Source organism: Lissotriton helveticus, chromosome 12 (assembly GCF_964261635.1).
Source record: "Lissotriton helveticus chromosome 12, aLisHel1.1, whole genome shotgun sequence".
Lineage (NCBI taxonomy): Eukaryota > Metazoa > Chordata > Amphibia > Caudata > Salamandridae > Lissotriton > Lissotriton helveticus.
In genome coordinates this window covers 692,361,851-692,381,957 of record NC_136073.1, presented here as the reverse complement: position 1 = coordinate 692,381,957, position 20,107 = coordinate 692,361,851, and the positions used below count along the sequence as shown (strand labels likewise).

Sequence of the window (20,107 nt, the reverse complement as noted above, 5' to 3'; positions counted from 1 at the left end):
AGAGGTGGCTGGCCAAGCCTGGTAGGCCACCAACTTTCCACAGTGGCGGGTGGGTTGTATCCCAGCATCATCACCTCCGTTTTTGCGCCATTTAACTTTAAAACGGATTTATCCATCCAGTCATGGATCTTATCAAGACAGGTGGAAAGATTTACATACGGGGCGGCTTGGGTGGTCAGGGAGATGATGAGCTGGGTATCGTCTGCATATGTTACCAGCTGTACCCCCCAGGGCAGCACCACCTCAGCCAATGGCCTCATGTATATATTAAATAAGGTAGGGCTGAGGGAGGAGCCCTGGGGAACACCACACTGTAGACGCATTTGGGGGGAGGATACATTATCCTCGACCACAGCAAACGATCTATCGGACAGGAAGGAGCACAGCCAATTGAGCGTCTGGCCCGTGACACCTACTTCTCTTAACCTCTGAATCAGAATGGAATGATTCACGGTGTCAAAGGCCGCGCTCAGATCTAAAAGTAGTATGGCCGCACAACTTCCACTGTCCATGATCTTCCTTGTTTCCTCCACCACTGTAATCAAGGCTATTTCTGTACCCAGATTGCTTCTAAAGCCTGTCTGTGTAGGGTGCAGAGAGTTACTATTCTCCAAAAAGGAGGAGAGCACGGAATTTACATGCTTCTCAGCAAGTTTGCTAACAGTTGGCAGAAGGGATATTGGACGGTAGTTTGCCCAGTCACTCTTGCCTGTTTCCAGGAAGGGGGCACTACGCCTGCTATAAGGGAGGAGTTAATCACCTCCCGGATCACTGGGGTCACAGTATCGGACACCAGATTCAATATAGTTGGAGGTGCGGGGTCTAGAGGAGAACCAGATTTAAGATTCTTTAAAAGCATCTTGGTGGTCGAGCAATCCAATAGACCAAAATGCTTGAGTTCGGTTACACCCGCATACGAGGGGACGATAGATTCAGTGGGAGGATGTTGAAAAGAAGAAAATATATTAGCCACCTTTGTGGAAAAGAAGTTAGCAAGTTCATTACAGCGTGTGATTGCTTGGCCGGGGTCAGCTGTGGGAACAGGGGGAGCAACAAGAGAATTAAAAATTTTAAAAATTTCTCTGGGCGCATTAGCTGCAGCACTGATTTTTATCTGGAAGTAGTTAGATTGTGTATTTTTTATTTCCTGTTTGTACTTCCTTAGAGCTAATCTGTAGCTCTCCTTACTGGCTGCCGTATAATCTTTCCTCCAGCTTCTTTCTTGTTGTTTGCACAGCAACTTGAGAGCTTTCAGCTCGGGGGTGTACCAAGGTTTTTTGTTTCCACCACTTCTGTGGGATAGATTGCTCTTAGGAAGGGTAAGATCCAAAGATGCCTCCACCCATTGCTTAAACCGTGCATCGGCCACCAACGGATCATTCGTTATAGCGGGTAATGTTTCTTTCAAATTCTTATTCCAACTGTCGATTGGAAGTTTAGACCATACTCGAGTTGTCCGTTTGGAAAAGCTAGCCGGTTCCTGCTGTTTCTCCGAGGTCAGGGAGAAGAGTAATAATGAGTGATCGGACCAGGGAATCCTAATGGAATTATCAAAACTAAGGGTATCCATATTAGTATGGCAATGATCTAAAGTGTGTCCTGCTTTATGCGTGGGGCCTGTAACTATTTGCTTCAATTGGAGCACTTCCAAATTGGAGGTCAAGTTACGACAAGCTGGAGAGTCAGACTCATCGAAATAGATGTTAAAGTCACCTAAAATGGTGAAATTGGGAGCAAAGCTTGCACAGTTTATTGCATTAATCGAAAGATCCTCACAGAATTGGCCGTAGGGGCCTGGAGGTCTATAAAGCAAGAATCCAGAAAAGGTGCAGGTAGGGGAAAATGAGATTGCAAACTTTAGGCATTCAGCCCCTGAAATTGTAATTTCTTCTATTCTACAGATCAGCGTTTTCCTATAAATAATGGCGATGCCTCCACCCCGGCCCTGTGAGCGGTCTTGCCTCAATATAGCGAAGTTGGAAGGAAGAGCCCGTATAATATCCGGCTCTGAGCTGTCGTCCATCCATGTCTCCGACAGGAAGAGTACATCGAGGTCTCGTTCCTCCAGGAGCATGTGGAGCTCGATCGCACTTGGACAGTATAATCCGGGAAAAACATTATAGTGGCATTGTCTATACGTACTTCACCAAGGCGTCTGGTTTCCCGCAGCACCGTGTCTCTGTCCCTATAGTTTAGGATCCTGAAAAGGAGCGGCCTTGGATTCATGCCTGTGGTGTGGGGCCTCGTTGGGACCCTATGCGCCCTCTCCACCACGAAGTGTGGCGAAAGTGTGTCCGCAGGTCGTAGTTCTCTGAGCCAGTCCTCCACACGTTGTGCGGGTCTGTTCCCTTCCCATTTTTCCGGGACCCCTACAAGTCTAATGTTATTGCGTCTCGCCCTTCCTTCCGCATCCTCAGCCCGATCTTCCAAGAAGTCCACTCTGTTAAGTAGATCCTGCACCAGTTTGTCCGTCTGGGTGACTTTGGGTTCAAGGTCTTTCACCACTCCTTCCAGTGTTTTGGTCCGGTCTGTTAGTTTCCTATGGTCGTCTCGCAGGTGGGTGAGGTAAATCGCGACACTGTCTATTTTCGAATCCAGGGACGTTCTGGTCTGTTGAAGCGACTGTTCCATGCGCTCCATTGCTGCGAGCACGCTATCCAACCTCGCTGCCACTTGATCGGCGGCCATCTTGTTCTGCGACTTGCCTGTTCTTCCTTTCGGTGGGGCTCCCCCTGTCCCAGTGCGCGTCCTCACTCCGTCGGACATGTGCAGAGCCGCCCTGTCGGTATCCTAGTTGGTGCGGGACAGGGGTAATCCCGCGGCTGTTCCGGTCATCGGGCAGCGCCTTTCAAGCGGGCTGTCGGCACCCCACGCGCCTCCTCCGCCAGGCCGTCGTGTGGTTCAAATCAGCGGTCGCCTCCGGTGGTGCGCCGGCCGTGGGTCTCCAGCCTGGACCTCGTCTTTCTCCACCTCGGGTCCGGCCTCGTCGTCTCGCTCTCAATGCGGGTCTGGGCCACGCGCAGACTACCCACCTTTGTGTCAGTATGGGTGCCGGATTGTGACAGGTGTGGTCGGAGGTCGCTCGCACGTGGCCAAGCACCCGGGCCCTCCGTCTCGCCCCGTTAGTACTCCTCTTCGGTCGGGCGGCAGTGCTCCCTGCCGTAGATAGGAAGGGCGTGCCGTATGTAGTGATGTGGGCCCCTCGTGGAGGGACCGGTCGGCCCGTCAGCAGCGGCCGCTCAGCAGTCAACGTGTGTGGCCGGGCTGCGGTTGCACAGTCAGAGGGGGAAGGGCCCGCCGTGCACAGGCGGCACCAACAGCCACCCGGCAGCTCCTCTACCTGGTCTCGGGGTATGTCCCGGGTGCTCCGTCAGTCGTTCCCCGGGGCACTGCCTCCTCTATTATGGGCGATGAAGGGCCAGGCGGGCCCGCTTTACAGTCCGGGCCCCCGGCCGCGCAAGGGCTCCCTGAGGGCGGCGGCGGTCTCCGTGTAGGTCGCACGTTGCAGGATGGATGCTGCAGGCTGGGGCCTGTGCGCCCTTCCCGGATCCCTTATCTCTGCGCCCCCTCCGCCTGACTGGAAAGACGTCGTTGTCGCGGGGGGCCACTGGGAGGGCTGCCGCAGGCCGCGCCGGAGCTCCGGTTGCTGGTCCGGGGTCTCGGCCCCTCCGAGCGTGTCCCCACTCAGCCAAGCAGGGGCGCCTCACCCCCGGGCCCTCAGCAGCGCAGCGGCCGGAGGATCGTTGCAGGGCGTCCGCCCCGCCCCCAGATCAGGCCCCCAGCAGGCATCCAGCAGCGTGTCGGACAGGGCACCCAGCAGCTAGGTTTCCCCTGCCCCTCGGCAGCAGTCTCCGGGGGGTCCGCCCCCGCCCGGGTGAAGATCGTGGTGTGAGGCCTGCGTAGTAGGCCCAAGCCGCAGCCTCACGTAGTCACCCCGCCGGCCCGGGTGCCGCCGGCTCCGCTAGTGGGTCTCAGGAAAGGCCGGTGCCGGCCGCTCTGGCTCTCCGTTTTTTAAAATTGTCCCCAGTGCCGAGGATTGCCCAGTGAAGGTCCGCCCAAAGTTTCGGTCAGCTACGGGCAAATTGAACGGAGAATTGGCCCAGGGAAGGGGAGCTCAACACGGAGCTCTACCCTTGCGCGTCCTCCGCCATTGCGTGCGTAGCCACGCCCCCCCTTCATACATTTGACACATACAAAACATTCACACCGCCAGCCGTGGACCCATCACATTACTACACTTCCACCAGCAGACAACGCCAATCAAGGGCCCATCACTTTCACACGCCCACATTCCTGACACAGCAACAACACAAACTCATGGATTACATGGAGTGGGCGTGGCGCTCAACTAGCACTGTGTGTAGTAACCAGCATTAAGTCACTTCCCACACACCGCCAGCAAAGCACCAGTCAACGCACACCACCAGCCAAGCACCAGACCACACACCCTGCCAGTCAAGCACCAGACGACGCACACCGCCAGCCAAGTACCAGTCCACACACACACTGCCAGGAAAGCACCGGTCCACAGACACCGCCAGCCAAGCACCAGTCCAGGCACACCACCAGCCAAGCACCAATCCAAACACAACACCAGGCAAGCGCAAGAGCATGCACACCGCCAACCAACCACCAGACCACGCACACCGCCAGGCAAGCACCAGTCCACACACACCGCCAGGACAGCACCACTCCACACACATAGCCATCCAAGCACCAGTCCAGGCACACCACCAGCCAAGCACCAATCCAAACACACCAACAGGCAAGCGCAAGACCATGCACACCGCCAACCAAACACCAGACCGCACACACCACCAGCCAAACACCGGTCCACACACACCACCAGGCAAGCGCCACTCCACACACACCGCCAGCCAAGCTCCAGCCCAGGCACACCATCAGCCAAGCACCAATCCCAACACACCACCAGGCAAGCGCAAGACCACGCACACCGCCAACCAAACAGACCACGCACACCGCCAGCCAAGCACCAGTCCACAGACACCGCCAGCCAAGCGCCAAACCATGCACACCGTCAGACAATGGACACTACACGCAAACCAACATCATACTTTATTTTTTTTATTTTTTTAATAAACACATTGCAAATTGATACAAATCTACTAACACAACAACTAAATCTAAAAACACTACACAAATGCCAACTTTGAAAATGAACAATAAATTTTAAAGATTAAAGACCAACCAGTTCACTTTAAGACTCATGGATGCGCCCAAAAATTCTTTTGCGTGTGGTACAATCTAAAACAAGCAGGTACACACAGGCCAGGGTTTGAAGGGCAGTCGGGGCAGTACATACGAACCTCCTTCCGCAAACCTCTTCGCCAACAGACTCTACATCTCCGAATGGGAAAGTCTTTTGAGGTTGTAGGAGGAATTTGATCAGGAAAGTGGCGATCTTTCAATCTGGCAACATCCTCCACCACTCCAACTCTAGGAACACTTGCCTGTTCCACTAAAACAAGGCTGCCTATTACAGACTCCTGAAACTTTACAAAAGTCATCGTTGACTGGGGACAAGAATTCTGGAACACAACAAAAGCATTAAAGGTTGCCAAGTGGAAAAGAAGTATAGCCAACTTCTTGTACCAAATATAGGCCTTACGAAGAGCAGCATGCGGTTCCAACCTCTGATCTACTCTGTCAACACCACCCATGTGCCTATTGTAGTCCATTATGCACACAGATTTGCGCGCTTCTGCAACCTGACCCCAAACAGTCACCGGTTCAGTGCTTTCATCATGTATGGAAGTCAATATGTAGACATCTCTCCTGTCTGAAAACTTCATAGCTAGAAGCTCCTCACAACGGAATGCACTGCACTGTCCCCAAGCAAGCTTTTGACAAACAAGTTCTTTTGGGAAACCTTTACGGTTTGAGCGGATTGTGCCACAAGCAACAGTGTCCACTTTGACCAATTCCCTGAACAACCGCACACCAGTGTAGAAGTTATCTATATATTAATGATGGCCTTTGTTAAAAAATCCACGACCAAGTTCCCACACAATTTTCTCAGTCACTCCAAAAGTCGACGGACAACCAGGGGGGTTAATCCTGGATTCCTTACCGGTGTACACCCTGAAATTAGAGACATATCCAGTCAGACTGTCACACAGCATATAAAGCTTAATTCCATAGCGTGCCCTGTTACTAGGAATGTATTGCCGAAATACCAAGCGGCCCTTGAACAACAGCAAAGACTCATCCACTGCAATTTCTTTCCCAGGATAAAAGATCTCAGGAAATCGATCAACGAAATGATCAATGACAGGCCGAATCTTGAAAAGACGATCACAATCAGGGTGATCTCCTGCCAAAGCAGAACTATTGTCAACAAAATGCATCATCCGAAGCAGAAGCAAATACCTATCACGACTCATGACTGCCGGAAAATAGCTGTTGCCATCAAGGGACTAGTAGACCAATATGAAGCCATTGATGGTTTCCTAAGCAAGCCCATCAAAAAAAGTTTAACCCAAAAACTTTTTCATCTCCTCCAAATTTGAGGGAGTCCACCGGGTAGCTCTAGCGTGGGGCTTAAGGCTGGCACTGTTCACCCTCAAAAAAATGTCAGCATACAAATTAGTCTGCTCTACAATCTCAGCCAAAAACACATCATCCATAAACAACTTGAAAAAATCAATTGGCAAAAAGTTTTCAGTGTTCACCCTACACCCTGGAACACCAGTAAACTCAGGCAATGCCGGCTGCACCATGACTGGTGCAACCCAGAGGTCAGAACTTTCAACGTCAAGTCTTGCAGCCGCAGGCTGCCGCCCAGCTGCCTCTTGTCTCACTACACCAACTGGAAGTCTAGCAGCCCCAGGCTGCAGCCCAGATGCCTCTTGCCGCACTTTTGGCACAGCAATGTCCTCCGCAACCACATGCACTTCATCCACACCAAAAGTAGCTTCATCAGCACTCAGAGTATCTTCATCATCAGATGAAGCCATGTGTAGAGAAAACTCACTACCTGAATCTTCACCTCCCACCTCTGGCTCAGAATCAGAGTCAGTCTCTGGACCATGGTCAGATGAAGAATCAAAAAGCATTCCAACAACTTGCTGAGCAGTAATCCGGCGGCTAGCCATTATCCTTACAAATAAAGGAGTCTGCACAAACAACTCAACAACCCCAAAACTGGGCAAAGTAAGTAAAAAAATTTAAGCCTTTATCACAAATATCTATATATTGAAAAAATATACAATTCGCATACAAGAGACAGCTACACTCACCAGTACCTACTCTGCAAAGACACAGCAAATAGGCAACGATATCCCACTAGAAAGAAGAAGAAAAAACTTACATCTACAGAAGTACACATCAAGAACAAATGCAAAACATATTTTACAATCACAAAAAACTGAAACCAAACATACTCGTATTATTACACACTTTGCAAAAAAACAATTACATTACAATTGAACAAAAAAAGGTCTCTTACCAAACACATGCAACTACACAAACAGCAGAACAACAGAACCACCAGTAACGGAAACCGCACACTGCAACAATCTAAAGAGATAATAAAACATTACACATTAGAAAAAACAAAAACAACACACATTACAACAGGCTATTTCACAGGGTATGTCACAAATGGGGTGTCTGTCCCCATGGGGGGCAGAATATAAATCATTATAAGTGGGCCCCCTGGAAGCAACCCTACGAAGGGCAGAGAGGCCAAATGAAGACACTAATCTGCCCCCAGAGGGGGCAGAACATACTTTTGAAAACAAATGGGCCCAAGGAAGCGACCCTTGGCCAAGGGGTCGCTTCCTATATAAACAAAAGAACAGTCCCTGGTGTCTAGTGGGCTTTTCTACCCCCCCCCCGGGTCAAAATTTGTCCCAAAAAACGGCTGAACTGCCCCCCCGGGGGGGGGGGGGGGTGTAGGAAAGTCTAAAAAAAATGTTTGGCCCCTAGGAAGCGACCCTTAACCAGTGGGTCGCTTCCTTCATAAATAAAAAACTATCCCTGATGTCTAGTGGGCTTTTCTGCCCCCCCTGGGTCCAGATTCGGCCCAAAAAACGGCCGATCTGCCCCCAGGGGGGGGGGCGGAAAAGTCTAAAAAAAATTGTGGGCCACTAGGAAGCGACCCTTACCCAATGGGTCGCTTCCTTTATAAATTAAATAAAATCCCTGGTGTCTAGTGGGCTTTTCTGCCCCCCCTGGGTGCAGATCGACCAAAAAAATGGCCGGGGGGGGCAGAAAAGTCTGAACATAAGTTTTCCCTCCTAAGGAAGCGACCCTTGCCTAAGGGGTCGCTTCCTGCACAAAACAAAACAAACACAAGCAATCCATGGTGTCTAGTGGGGCATTCCTGGTGCACGATCGCGACGCTGTGTGCGATCGTGCACCAGGAATGCCCTGCATTGGGAGATCAGGGGAGAGGAAACACTGTTTCCTCCCCCCCCCCCCCCGATGCCTCAAGGCACCGAGAATCGGCCCGCCCGCTCCACCGGAGACCACTTTACCTTCCTTCTTCCTGGACGCGCTGGAAACAAATGGCTTCCAGCGCGTCCAGCGCTTCCTGATGACGTTGGCGCGCGCTATGCGCGCTGATGTCACCAGGAAGCTTGGGGGGGCCAGGGGGTGGCAGCGGAAAGTCTTCCGTTGCCACCCCTGCTAAAGGGACCACGATCGATGCCCCAGGGGGGGGAGCGCCAGTGCTCCCCCCGAGGGCTGTGCTGATGACGGAGCGGTTCCGTGATCAGCACAGCCCAACCGATGCTGAAGACGGAACCGCTCCGTCATCAGCGTCGAAGGGGTTAAGTCCTGTAAAACAGTCAAACGATCTTTGTCATCAAAGGGTTTTTGTTCCACCACTGAAGTCTGACAATCGAGGTCTTCGATTATCATTCTAGTACGAAACATTAGTTCATACGGAGTGACTCCACCCAGAGAATTTCTTGGCAGATTGTTAAGACTACATTGGACACTTATTAGATGTTTCACCCACCCATCACCCAAACCTAATACCTTAGCTGTTATGGATTGCTTAATGATTATCAACAAAAATTCCGTCCTGAGGAAGGTGCTATAATTGTAACCAACGCACCGAAATGCGTCGACAATGGGACTTTTTAAATGTATATGATATGTATCTGTTTTATTATTTAATTTGTGATTTTGAAACTATATGACTTTACACTATTAATGAGTGACTCTGAGGTAGATACCGTAATACGGAATTGTTAGTCAGTTTGCGTAACATTGTACCAGAGCACCCAAGTATATATTGAATGCATTTTTTGAACATGGTTTTATTAAATATAAAAGAACTTTTAAGAAAATAACATTTTTCTAGTGTCATAGCTGTAAATCAAAGGTTAATGATTTATATGTGTAGGCCTCATGGTCACCAACTGAAAGAATAATTACACAGAAAGGAATTTTTGTTGATAATCATTTGAAACCCAGTCCTTTCTGGTCCCTGGGAAACTCTCTTCTTTATGAGATGGATTGCTTAATGTCACGGTTTTTTCTTTCCACTACCGCATTACCCTCAGGATGGAAAGGACTAGAATACCGCAATGCAACGCCCAAGCTAGCCATGGCCTCCTTGTAAGCTCGAGAGCTAAACGTAGGGCCCTGGTCAGAATGTAGCATGCCAATTGCGTATGTGCCGATAAAGACTCGCAAATCCTTCAGTATGCCCAGGGCTCCTCGAGGTTAGAGACTCGGACAAATCCCACAAAATCCAGTGGATGCGGGAGGTTAAATCAATTTATATGGCTATGGGTCTATCTCCATTATGGGATGACCCTGTGAGGAATGTCTTCCCACCCAAGAAAATACTTCGTGATCTGTATTGGAACATGGTTGAGGCTAATACTTTTGGATATCACATTGAACCATCCTTTACTACCGACTTCTTAGAGCTCAAGCACGTACCGGCCCTTGAACCCTACTGGGACTGGATAACTATTCCAGGGGACCGGAAGAAGTATCATCAAATGAGGGTGGGGACACTACCACTAAACATTGTAACTGCAAAATGGCGTGGGAACCAAAGTTCGGTGTGCCCTTTTTGCCCTGATCAAAGGGAAAACATAGGGCATGTATTCTTTGCCTGCCCTGAATATAATGTACCAAGAAAATCGTGGCTTAAACCAATTTGTGTTCAGTTAGGCCTCAAAACTGCTAGTGAGGCCATTAGGATTTTAAGAACTGATACTTCTCAGCCAGTTGTTATAGCCATGTCTAAATTTTTACACTGGATGTGGATAATTCGTGCCCGTAAAATGAGTTTGGATTAACCCCAGGGCCAGTTGTCATATGCTGCTATCCGATTTTGTAAATTGTATTGAGAAATAGATGTACTTAGCATTGATTGAATGAATTATTCCTTTTAATACAGTTTTAATTTTTTTAATGTGATATATTTAATCTTTTGTAAATATGAATGAGCTAGTAAGCTCTTTTTAGATATAGTTGTAACGATTAATTAATTGTGGATCTTATTAACTATGGGGTGGGGGATGAATTTGTAAATGTCTTTTATGATTGAAAAATATCGAATAAAGACTATTTTGATTTGATTTGACTCGCAAATCCTTTATAACAGTTCTGGCATCAGCCGAGCGCTGCGGCCATATCCAAATAAATATCGTCCTAGTAGTTGTGGGACTGCATTCGTTCATTATGACGTTTGCAGGTAGGCAGTCTAATGCTGTCTAGTAATGGTATCTGAACTGGGCTGGCTACTCTGTAGTCAAGTATCTGGTTGTGTTCTCTGCTGCGATTTATTTTGCAGTTAAGGCAATACATTGCGAAATTGTACACATCAACTCCCAGTCCCGGCCACCAGTACACCTTTTCTAATTCTATTAGAGATTTCAAGATCCCTTGATGTCTCAGACCCTCTCCCATATGTGCTTCGTGTACCAAAGCAGCTCTCCAAAGCAGCTCTCCGACTCCTGTTTGGAATTACTCTGTCTCCCACTCCAGGGATTTGAGCAAAAGGAACTGAGTTTGCATCAATTATGTATGTATTTGTGAGTGGATAGTTTAGAGGTAACGCTGCATAGCTGCCTTCCATTGAGGTTTTTACTGCTAGTAACGTTTCACCATCTATTGCTCTTTTCGAACAAGTGATTGTAGCTACGGCAGCCATTTGCACAGCTGCCTTTGTGGCTTCATCAGCCAAGGAATTCCCTGCAACGTGAACGCCATCACGTTGATGACTCAGTGTATGAATCACGTGAGTCTTTTGTAGTTCTTTCTGTAAAAGAACTACTTGTTCCCAAAGCGTTTAATGCTTAATTGTGCCACCATTTGAATTTTTTAAACCGTTTTGAACCCAGTTCTGCAAGTGTTTGTTGTAAGATTCAACGCAGAAATATGAATCGCACACTATTAGTGTGGGGAATCAGCGATCGGTATTTTCAAGCGCCATCTTGAAAGCCCGTAGTTCAGCTCGCTGAGCTGTACAGTCTCCGAGTGATTGAGTTTTAGTGACCAGAGGTCTCAATTTACCTTCGCGCCAACGAACTTTAACGATCGCACACGCAGCACTATAGGCTTGTTTACCCCCAATTGCGGGCTGTGCTGATCCGCCTGTATATATTATACAGCCGTAATGTTATAGAGGCAGAATTTCGATCGGCAGAGGACATTCATATTCGTATTGTAGTAATTCTTGTGCCTTCAAGTAGGGGTCAAAAACGTATTCAACGTCTGTTGCAGCAAGAGAGTTAACCCATTGTATCCATCTCGGATTTAAGGCTTTGGCATTTGCTCGCTTTCGTCACTGCCTCTAAGGCAGGTATAGGTGTAATGATCATTATGTGTTTACCCTGCGCGAGAGCTCTCTCTTTTGCTACTGCAGTTTGAACCGCTGTCAGAATTTTTTCTGTCGAAGTAAATTTCATTTCAGCTTGTGTGTACAAGTGTGATTTGTATGCAATTGGTACCTTTTCTCCTTCATTAAAGGTCAGGTATGTAAATCCGCATTTCCCTGGGATGACACGGATCACGAGATTGCGCGTATTGTTGCAGGTATCTAATTGTGTTTTTGCTAACATGTCTGTTTGTACTGAACGCAAAATTTCTGTATGTTTCTGAGTCCAATTTGTTGGTTTGAAATCAGGTTTAATTAGTTCATAGAGAGGTTTAACCCTTTCTGCGTAATTTAGAACATAAGTTCTTCCAAAATTCAGGAAACCTAGAATTGACTGTAAGTTTTTCAGCGTTTTTGGAGGTTGGAGCAGCGCACATTTCTCAATAAAGTTTGCTGCCAGGCTTTTGTCTTCACTTGACAACTCGTATCCTAAAAATAGGACATTGTGGTGGGCAATTCGTGATTTCTTAAAATTGAATTTATACCCTTCAGAAGCAAACCCAAGTATTTTATGGTGTTCACTCTTTTCAAGTGCACGTCCAAATCATCATCTGTAAGATAGATGTCATCGACATAAGATAATGCCTCATCATCGTACATTTGTAGTATTTCTGTTACCCTGGCTGAAAATAACCCTGGACTATTCTTGAATCCCTGGGGGAGATGGCAAAATTGTCGCTGTGTCCCCAAGATTGAGAAAGCGGGCAAGTGCCTACTTTCAGGTGCAATGTCTTAACAGAAAAACCCATTTGAAATGTCTAATGTGGTTTTATATTTTTTTGCGCACAATGTTATTCATCAGTGCTGCACTATGTGAATTTTGTACTGCAAAAGTTTTGCAACAAGAATTTAGGTGTCTGTAATCCAAAACTAGACGATATGAATTGTCTGGTTTGGAGACAGGAAACAAAGGATTGTTCATAGATGAGGTGCATGTTTCAATCACCCCTTGATATTGAAGTTGATCTAAGATCTCCGTGACTTGTTTTTTAGCTTCTTGCTTGACTGGATACTGCCTTTGAGCAGTAGGTTGATTTTTTAACTGGATTTTGTGGTGAGGAGAGTCCTCATCCCATCCTACGTGATTTTTATATAATGCTGGAGCTTGAGCTACTGCCCATTTCCTGGCAAATGTATATTTTTTATGAATTGGAATGTGATTTGAGAAGGCTGGCATAATTATCTCTTCGCCTTGTAGGCACTCCCTAACAACTGCAGGTGGCCAGTCTCTTTCAGTAGAAATATGTCATAACCCTTGGAAAGCTTGTCCCAAAAGAGAGGTTTTATTTTTGTCCCTCTCCATCCGGAGTGTTACTTCATATAACTTGTGGGGTACACTAACCCTGGTGTCAGCAGTTTCAACTTGAATGCATTCATTCAAGTCCACTGTCTCCAGATGATCCTTCAGGATCTTGCGAACTATGGTTACTTCTGCTGCACTGTCTAGCATTGTCTGAGCCCATTCCCCGTTCTTGAGTTGTGTCCTCAGAATCCTCGGCATGTGAGATCTTTATGCTTGCTACCTTCTTTTTGGAAAATTTAGCTTTTTTACTTTGGTGAACGTGTTCTATCTCTTTGGACGTGACGCGTTCTTCTTTCTGTTCTGACCGTCCTCTTCTTTCCGATTTCTGCGAGGAAGTCTGAAAGGTACGAGAGGAACGTGTATTGTTATCTTGATATCTATCAGGTTTTCTTAAAGTATCCCTATTTCTGAGGTTGTACCTCTTTTCAGAGGGCTCCCTTTGGGGAGACCTACCTCCTCGTTGAGGAGATCTTCCTCTGAGCTGGGAATGCTTCTCTCTAGGAAGCGTTTGTTTAGTGTTCTCCCACTTCTTTTTAGGAGTAGTGAGATTATTTTTTATAAAAGTGTTTTCAGGATTCTCTGTTAGTTGTGGTTTTAGTGGTTTCCCACCCAAACTATCTCTACCTAGTTCTTCATAGGATTTTTCAATAATTCTGGCAAGCTCATAAGGTTGCTAAGTAATGTCTGTTTCTTTTAATTTCTGGTGGATTGCCACTGATGCTGCTTCACCTCTAATGTTGGCTAATAGTATAGCCGAAACCTGTTTGAAATATTTCAGTAATTTCATACCTAGATTTAAAAACGGTTCTGGACCGTATTCATTTTGAATCTGTCTTAGAACATCTGGTATTACCGCCATGGACGGAACACCATGTGTTTTAGTGTAGATTGAAGCAAAGACTGTGCCCCAAGTGTCACAATCCTCTACGTGTGGTGCAATCCCCATAGGTAAACAGATTGTCAGAATCCTGTGTTTCTCATGAGGCGTACTATTTAGGAAATACCGCCTCTATTTGATTAATTTTTTGTGCTAACCAGAACGGAATTTGTTCTCGTTTTGCTGGTAATTTACCAATGACTGACCTTATAGTATGTGGTGTGATTTTGTTTGTATTCCCCTGGTGAGGGGTGTGCTGTGGAATTCTTACAGCTGGTTGGACTGTTAATGTCCGCATGACTTTTTGAACCAATTGTCTATGTATTTTAATTAACTGTTTTAGCTGAGCTAACAATTCTGCATCTGACATCCTTTCAATGTCTGGATGTGGTGTATAGCTGGCTAGTACCGACCATGTTGCTCCTGGTCTACCTAGTGGACTGAGCCTGGTAATGTGATTTTGATGTTGTAGGGCGCCTTTAAACCAGAGCTGATGCTCTTGGTAAGTTAATGGAATTTCAATGTCCTCGAAAGGAACGTATTCCGCTGGAGGTTCCTCTGCTTTGTAGTAGTGGAACTCACGTGTTCCAGCATTTGCTGCTGGAAACTGAATCCATGAATAGAATACCTCTGTCTGCCGATATTCATGTGCCTCTATGACAAAGATTACTCTGCCACCTCTTGCTGATACTCCATTGTTTATTAGTTTGTAAGTAATACTTTTCCTTACATTTACTGGGATGATTATAGCATCCATATCATTTTCTAGGATACCAGCATCATCTAAGACCGCTTGAGCTGCTGCTGCAGCTCTCTCCAATTCGGTATCACTATCCGGCATTTTAGTCGGCTGAGAGTTTGCAGAACAAGTTTCAAGGAAACAAAGATTAGGTGCACAATATTTTGGAACACTGTATCCTTCAACGGTTGAACAAACCAAAAATTAATACATAGGATTTTCGTCCTACTTAGTTTTGGCGGATAGTTAGCCTTTCACCCACTCCAGGCGTATATTGGAGTTTTTACGGGAGAAAGGGGTCTGTGTAAAAAGCGCGACTGAGTTACTCTAGAATCTAGCGTTAATTTATCGCCTTACCAAACGGGCACCATGTAGTGCAGTTCCTATATTCCCAATAGGCTCTGCGCAATGGAATAATATATCCTGCAGCTTAGACGTAGGACTTAAGTCGACTAGGTCTCTGCCGAATATATTAGACTTAATTGTGAGTGCCAGCTAGCTCAGAGGTCACTAGAAACTTTCTCAAAATAAACAAGAAGGGATTAGCTTCTGACAACCATATAACATGACAACTTTGTTTCCCCAGAATGAAACGTATCTCTAGAGTCGCGGAAACAATAGACGGCTATTTCACTCAGTCAGAGGTGCATGCTTCGTTTCACCAGAGTTGCTCAGAAATAGAGAGACAGGCGTTTTCAATAAAAGTATTTATTGACCAGTCTTATTTCTTAAGCATAAGAGATGCACTGCTACAATTGAAATGCTAGTTAAGAAGTACAATGCATATAATACGAATAGTATTATAAAATAGTACTGTAAGAGCATGATATGGTTTCTAAGCCATAAACATAGAATACATAAAATGCATAAAATACATACAGTGATAAAATAGTGGCTAAAAGTACTCAACTGGTGCTTCTAAAATATGCCTACCCCGATGTACCTAACCTAAGTCTAGTACGAGGGAGGAGTAGGTGTGGTGTAGCTTAAGTCTAGTAATTTTCTGCCAAGAATCTATTCCAAGAATTCTCTAAGGGTCTAATCAGCTCCGTACCTTGGTTTCAGAATGATAGAGTTCTTGTATCTCTCTCTCAGGACTCGATCTTCCAGCAACCCGCAAGGGTAGCCTGGAAACACCGGAGCTGGATTTCTCGGCAAGAGAAAAGACAGCGTCTTCTTAGTGCGTCAGTTGGAGGGTCAGCTTCCTTCGGCACTTGCAGCAGCAGGGCGTCGGGCAAGTAGTTAGTCGATCTGCTCCTAAACCACTGTGTGTTTGAGTGGGCAAATGTAGGCATATTTATACTTTGAAGGTGCCGAGTTTGACGTAAGATTGGACATAATATCGTCACTAGTGCCTCAGTTCCTTGAAAACTCCAGGAGTTCTTGGATAAATTAGTATTCAAGCAGGGGGAAGTCCCTGACTGCTGAAGGCTGGTTTTTCCAAGAAATCCTTGTGGATTCTCTGAGTTTAGTGGAAGTAGCCATGCCGTATTTGGGCTGCACAGGCTAAGACTAAATAAGGCAATGATTCCTATGCCTATATAAGGACTGGGTAAATTATATATATATGGGCATGAATCGGGAAAATTACACTAGGGTCCTAGATTCCCACATAACAATTTGTAAGGCACTCTTTCTGTGCAATTGGATGGGAGAACCTTTGGATTAATCCAGAAGTATCCTGCCCAGCCATTTCTAAGAAAATCTTGGCAACTGCACTGAAAGAGTAGAAAATGACTAAAATTCTGCAGTCAGTTAATCCTATGAGTTTAACTTATGGGTTTCTGGATTTTAAGTGTCATTATGAATTTGAGCGGGTGTTGGATTCTGTACAACCGATGCTAGCCAAGAAGTTGTTTTTGCAAATTAGGTATGGAACACTACCGATATATGCGATTAGAAAAAAGTGGGCGGGAGTATCCCATTGTCTTTGCCCTGTTTATGTGGAGGAAGAAACAATAGTTCACGTAATGCTCTTCTGCGTGGCATATAAACAGGCTAGGTTGAAATGGATTATCCAATTTTGTAGGAACCTGGGCATTAGGAACTATCATGAATTTTTTAGGATCCTAAAATCAGACACAGACCCGGTTTATGTGGTTGCAATTTCGAAATTTCTGTTTTCTATGTGGTCAACACGAAGGAATTTGTTAAAATTGGATCAGACCACAAGTAATTCGTAGCATTCTTTTCTTTTTTTCACACCCGCCATTTTGACTAAATCCTGGAATTTTCATTGTCAGTGGGAGGTTGACGGAGGTAAACCCAAAAGAGATACAGCAGTATATATTACTCGGCTGGAAAGCGTTCACAGGTTTTCTAGAATTTTATGTACTTTTTTTACTTAAATTATATTCTCATTGTATGTTTTAACCTATGAAATTCCCATAATGATGATTTTACATTTTTAATTAGTGGCATTATTTTTATTTATGCCTAGATTGTAATGTATCCTATGATCTTGTGACTTTAATCTAGCATGCATTTGAAATTGATGTAAATTTAATGTGCTTTTATTGCTATAATAGCCGCAATAAAGTTTTCTTGAATGAATGAATACTGACTTGACAGACACTGTTACCCATCTCAGCACCCTTTCACGACTGCCATACAGTGTGATATTGTAACTCTTCTCTTCTTCTTCTTTCCCCAGTCCTTGTCTTTCCTCTTTCCCGCTCCTATACTACCAGCTCTAAGGCCCACATTACATAAATTGCTCTGTTACCTTTTCAACCACAGACAAAGTAATTATTGTACCGGAAGGTAGGCAGCTGGATATGTGTTCACAGTGATAACATACTAAATAACTGGTGGTTCAAATAGACTGAGGCAGAAATCTGGATGTTTTCTGAGTTCTAATGGTTCCAACTTCTTCCTCTAACCTTTACAGCTTGGACTGCCTTTATGTGAACACAGCCTACCTCGAGTTGGATTTCCAGGCTGAAGTACTGCGCTCTGGTGAACAGATGGAAGTCTCCATCACATTTTACCCTAGAGCAGTTGTTAAATATCGGGAAATCGTGTCATTTGAGATTAATGGTCATTTCAGGCAAACAATTGAGATCCTTGGGCAAGGCACTGAAATGAAGGTAAGTCAAAGAACATTTTAAGACCTAGTCACACAATTTTCTCTGTGCAAGATCTATGTTCATTACGTGATGAAAAGGATGAAATCCTTTAACTTGTATTTTAGGCTTGCTTCCTGGCTATGAAAATATTGTGACTGGGCAAGCTCTTTGATTTTAATTAGGTTCCCATACTTTGATATATTAAGCGGGGCCATGGAAGATGCTCAACTTTAACATTCAGGTACACCAGACCTTCCATATCACCATATTTATAAGTTTCTGACCCACCATCTTCCATTTAATTTTTATTGTGAGTAGTCCCAGAATGGACAGCCGTTTCTTTGAGTTTTTTATGGCTTCTCATGTTTATTTATTTCTGACTTGTAGTTTTTCTGCACATGTTGATTGTGCCATTAAAAATACTTTTTAAGAGGGATATTTTTCAGTGTAAGAAAATGGCAATGAGCAATAGATACAGTAAATATTTCTAGACATTACGAGCCAGATTGACTGATTCTGTATGAGGTATCAGAGGCCTGGCAGGTGCTCTCTGACTTCTATTTGTGTCTTTTCTGAGGAAGTAGGTCACTCTTAGTCGAGGCACAAGTCCCCAAATTGCAGATATTGCTAGTCTTCAAGCAAAAGACATTCCTCTGCTTATAATGTTTTGTTGATGATGTTGGGAGCACCAATTATACATGTGTGCATGACCAGAGACAACATGGAGGTTAGAGATTGCAAAATGCTTCTGCAGTAAGAACAGCATCAAAAAAGGGAAATTAAAACCACATTTTCCCGCAGCTTCTTTTAGCAGAGAAAACAAGTAAATTGATTAGTGGAATGAATTAATTGTTTTTTCTAAAACATGATTTATTGAGGATGAAGTTTAAGCATGCGAAATGGTCAACACAGCCAAAATAAAATAATAGATAATTAAAGTAATATCACAAGCTCATCAGATCCCTCCCCTCCCTGGTCTGGTTGGTTTGAAATTAGTGTTTGGCAGATTTTTGTGACTTTATGGTCACCCAGGTATACCAAAAGAAGTTTACCCTCCAAGGGATAGAACTCAGGGAGCGTCGTCAATGTGGTTATGTATGGGGACAGTGCGTGGCAGAGCTGGAGATATCTATGGAACTGACTGCAATGGCGTTGATATTCAGTCTGTAGGGATTAGTATGATTTGAGGTCTGTACCTTGCATTACAACTCCTAGGGTAGATATCACAATGAGGTCCCTTTTCCAGAACCCCACCAGGGCAGCCACCTGTGGAAGCATGTTTCCTTGCCATAGTGGTGTCTGCTCCATCAGCCTGTACCCCATTTCAGCGATGAACGCCATAAGTTTAGCACTCCTCGCGTTGCTCGGGAAAGACCCCCCCCCCCCATCGCAGTTTACTGATAAGCGGTTAGTGGGGCATTCCCCATCACCCATTTGTCCAGGGCATATGCCGGGTCGCCCTGTGTATTGTACCAACAATCATTTATAATTAAGAGGTGAGCAACTAGGTTATATGGTTCGACATCTGTGGCAACAATATCACAGTAGTAGGACTGGAAGCAGTTGATAAGTGCAATGTGAGAGTATCCCCCTTCCCACAAGAATGAGTTGAGAATGGAGTTCAACTTGCTGAAGCGTCGTTGTGGAATAGTGTATGGGAAATTCTGCAGTTGGTAAAGGAATCTGGGTGGGGACTCCATCTTGAAGATGGCAGACCACCGGGTCAAGAACAGGGGGAGCACTGACTAGATTTTTATGTCCTCCCCAATGCAAGCCAGTAATGGTTCCACATTAGCTATCCGTCTGATGCCTACTCAAGTCTCAAGGGGCCAGTGCCCACTGCAAACACTGTGGATATTGATTTATTTGAAAGACAAAGGCCTCTCCAAACACTAGCATAATCTGCAGTATTCGGGGTCCTGGGTTGTCTAGTGACTTGAGGAAAAAGAGGATGTCATCAGTGTATAACATTGTCCTATCTGACAGTCCCTCTCCCCATTCGAAGCCCCACACCTGTGCATCTATCCTCACCCATACTGTTAGTGGCTCCATAGCAGGAGCAAGCAGCAGGGAGGACCTCCCTTACAAGTCCCCTGCTGTAAGAGAATTTAGTCCGACCTAGCCCCGGCCAAACGCACTGACGCCGTTAAGTCTGTATATTGTAATCGAAGGTAGACATTGAACCGTGGACCGAAGTTGAGGCGCTGGAGGAGAAGGAATAGATATTCCAACACACAGAATCAAATGCTTT

The 20,107-nt window shown here is 45.6% G+C and overlaps 1 protein-coding gene across 2 annotated transcripts in view; it reads left to right on the top strand.

Annotated features, from left to right (window-relative positions):
* Positions 1-20,107, top strand: part of HYDIN (HYDIN axonemal central pair apparatus protein) — a 3,619,565-nt gene that overhangs the window by 3,308,339 nt on the left and 291,119 nt on the right. For both annotated transcript variants that reach the window (XM_078670948.1, XM_078670947.1), the window contains one exon: positions 17,679-17,877. In XM_078670948.1, the coding sequence (XP_078527074.1) occupies positions 17,679-17,877 (199 nt within the window). The remainder of the gene's footprint in view (positions 1-17,678; positions 17,878-20,107) is intronic.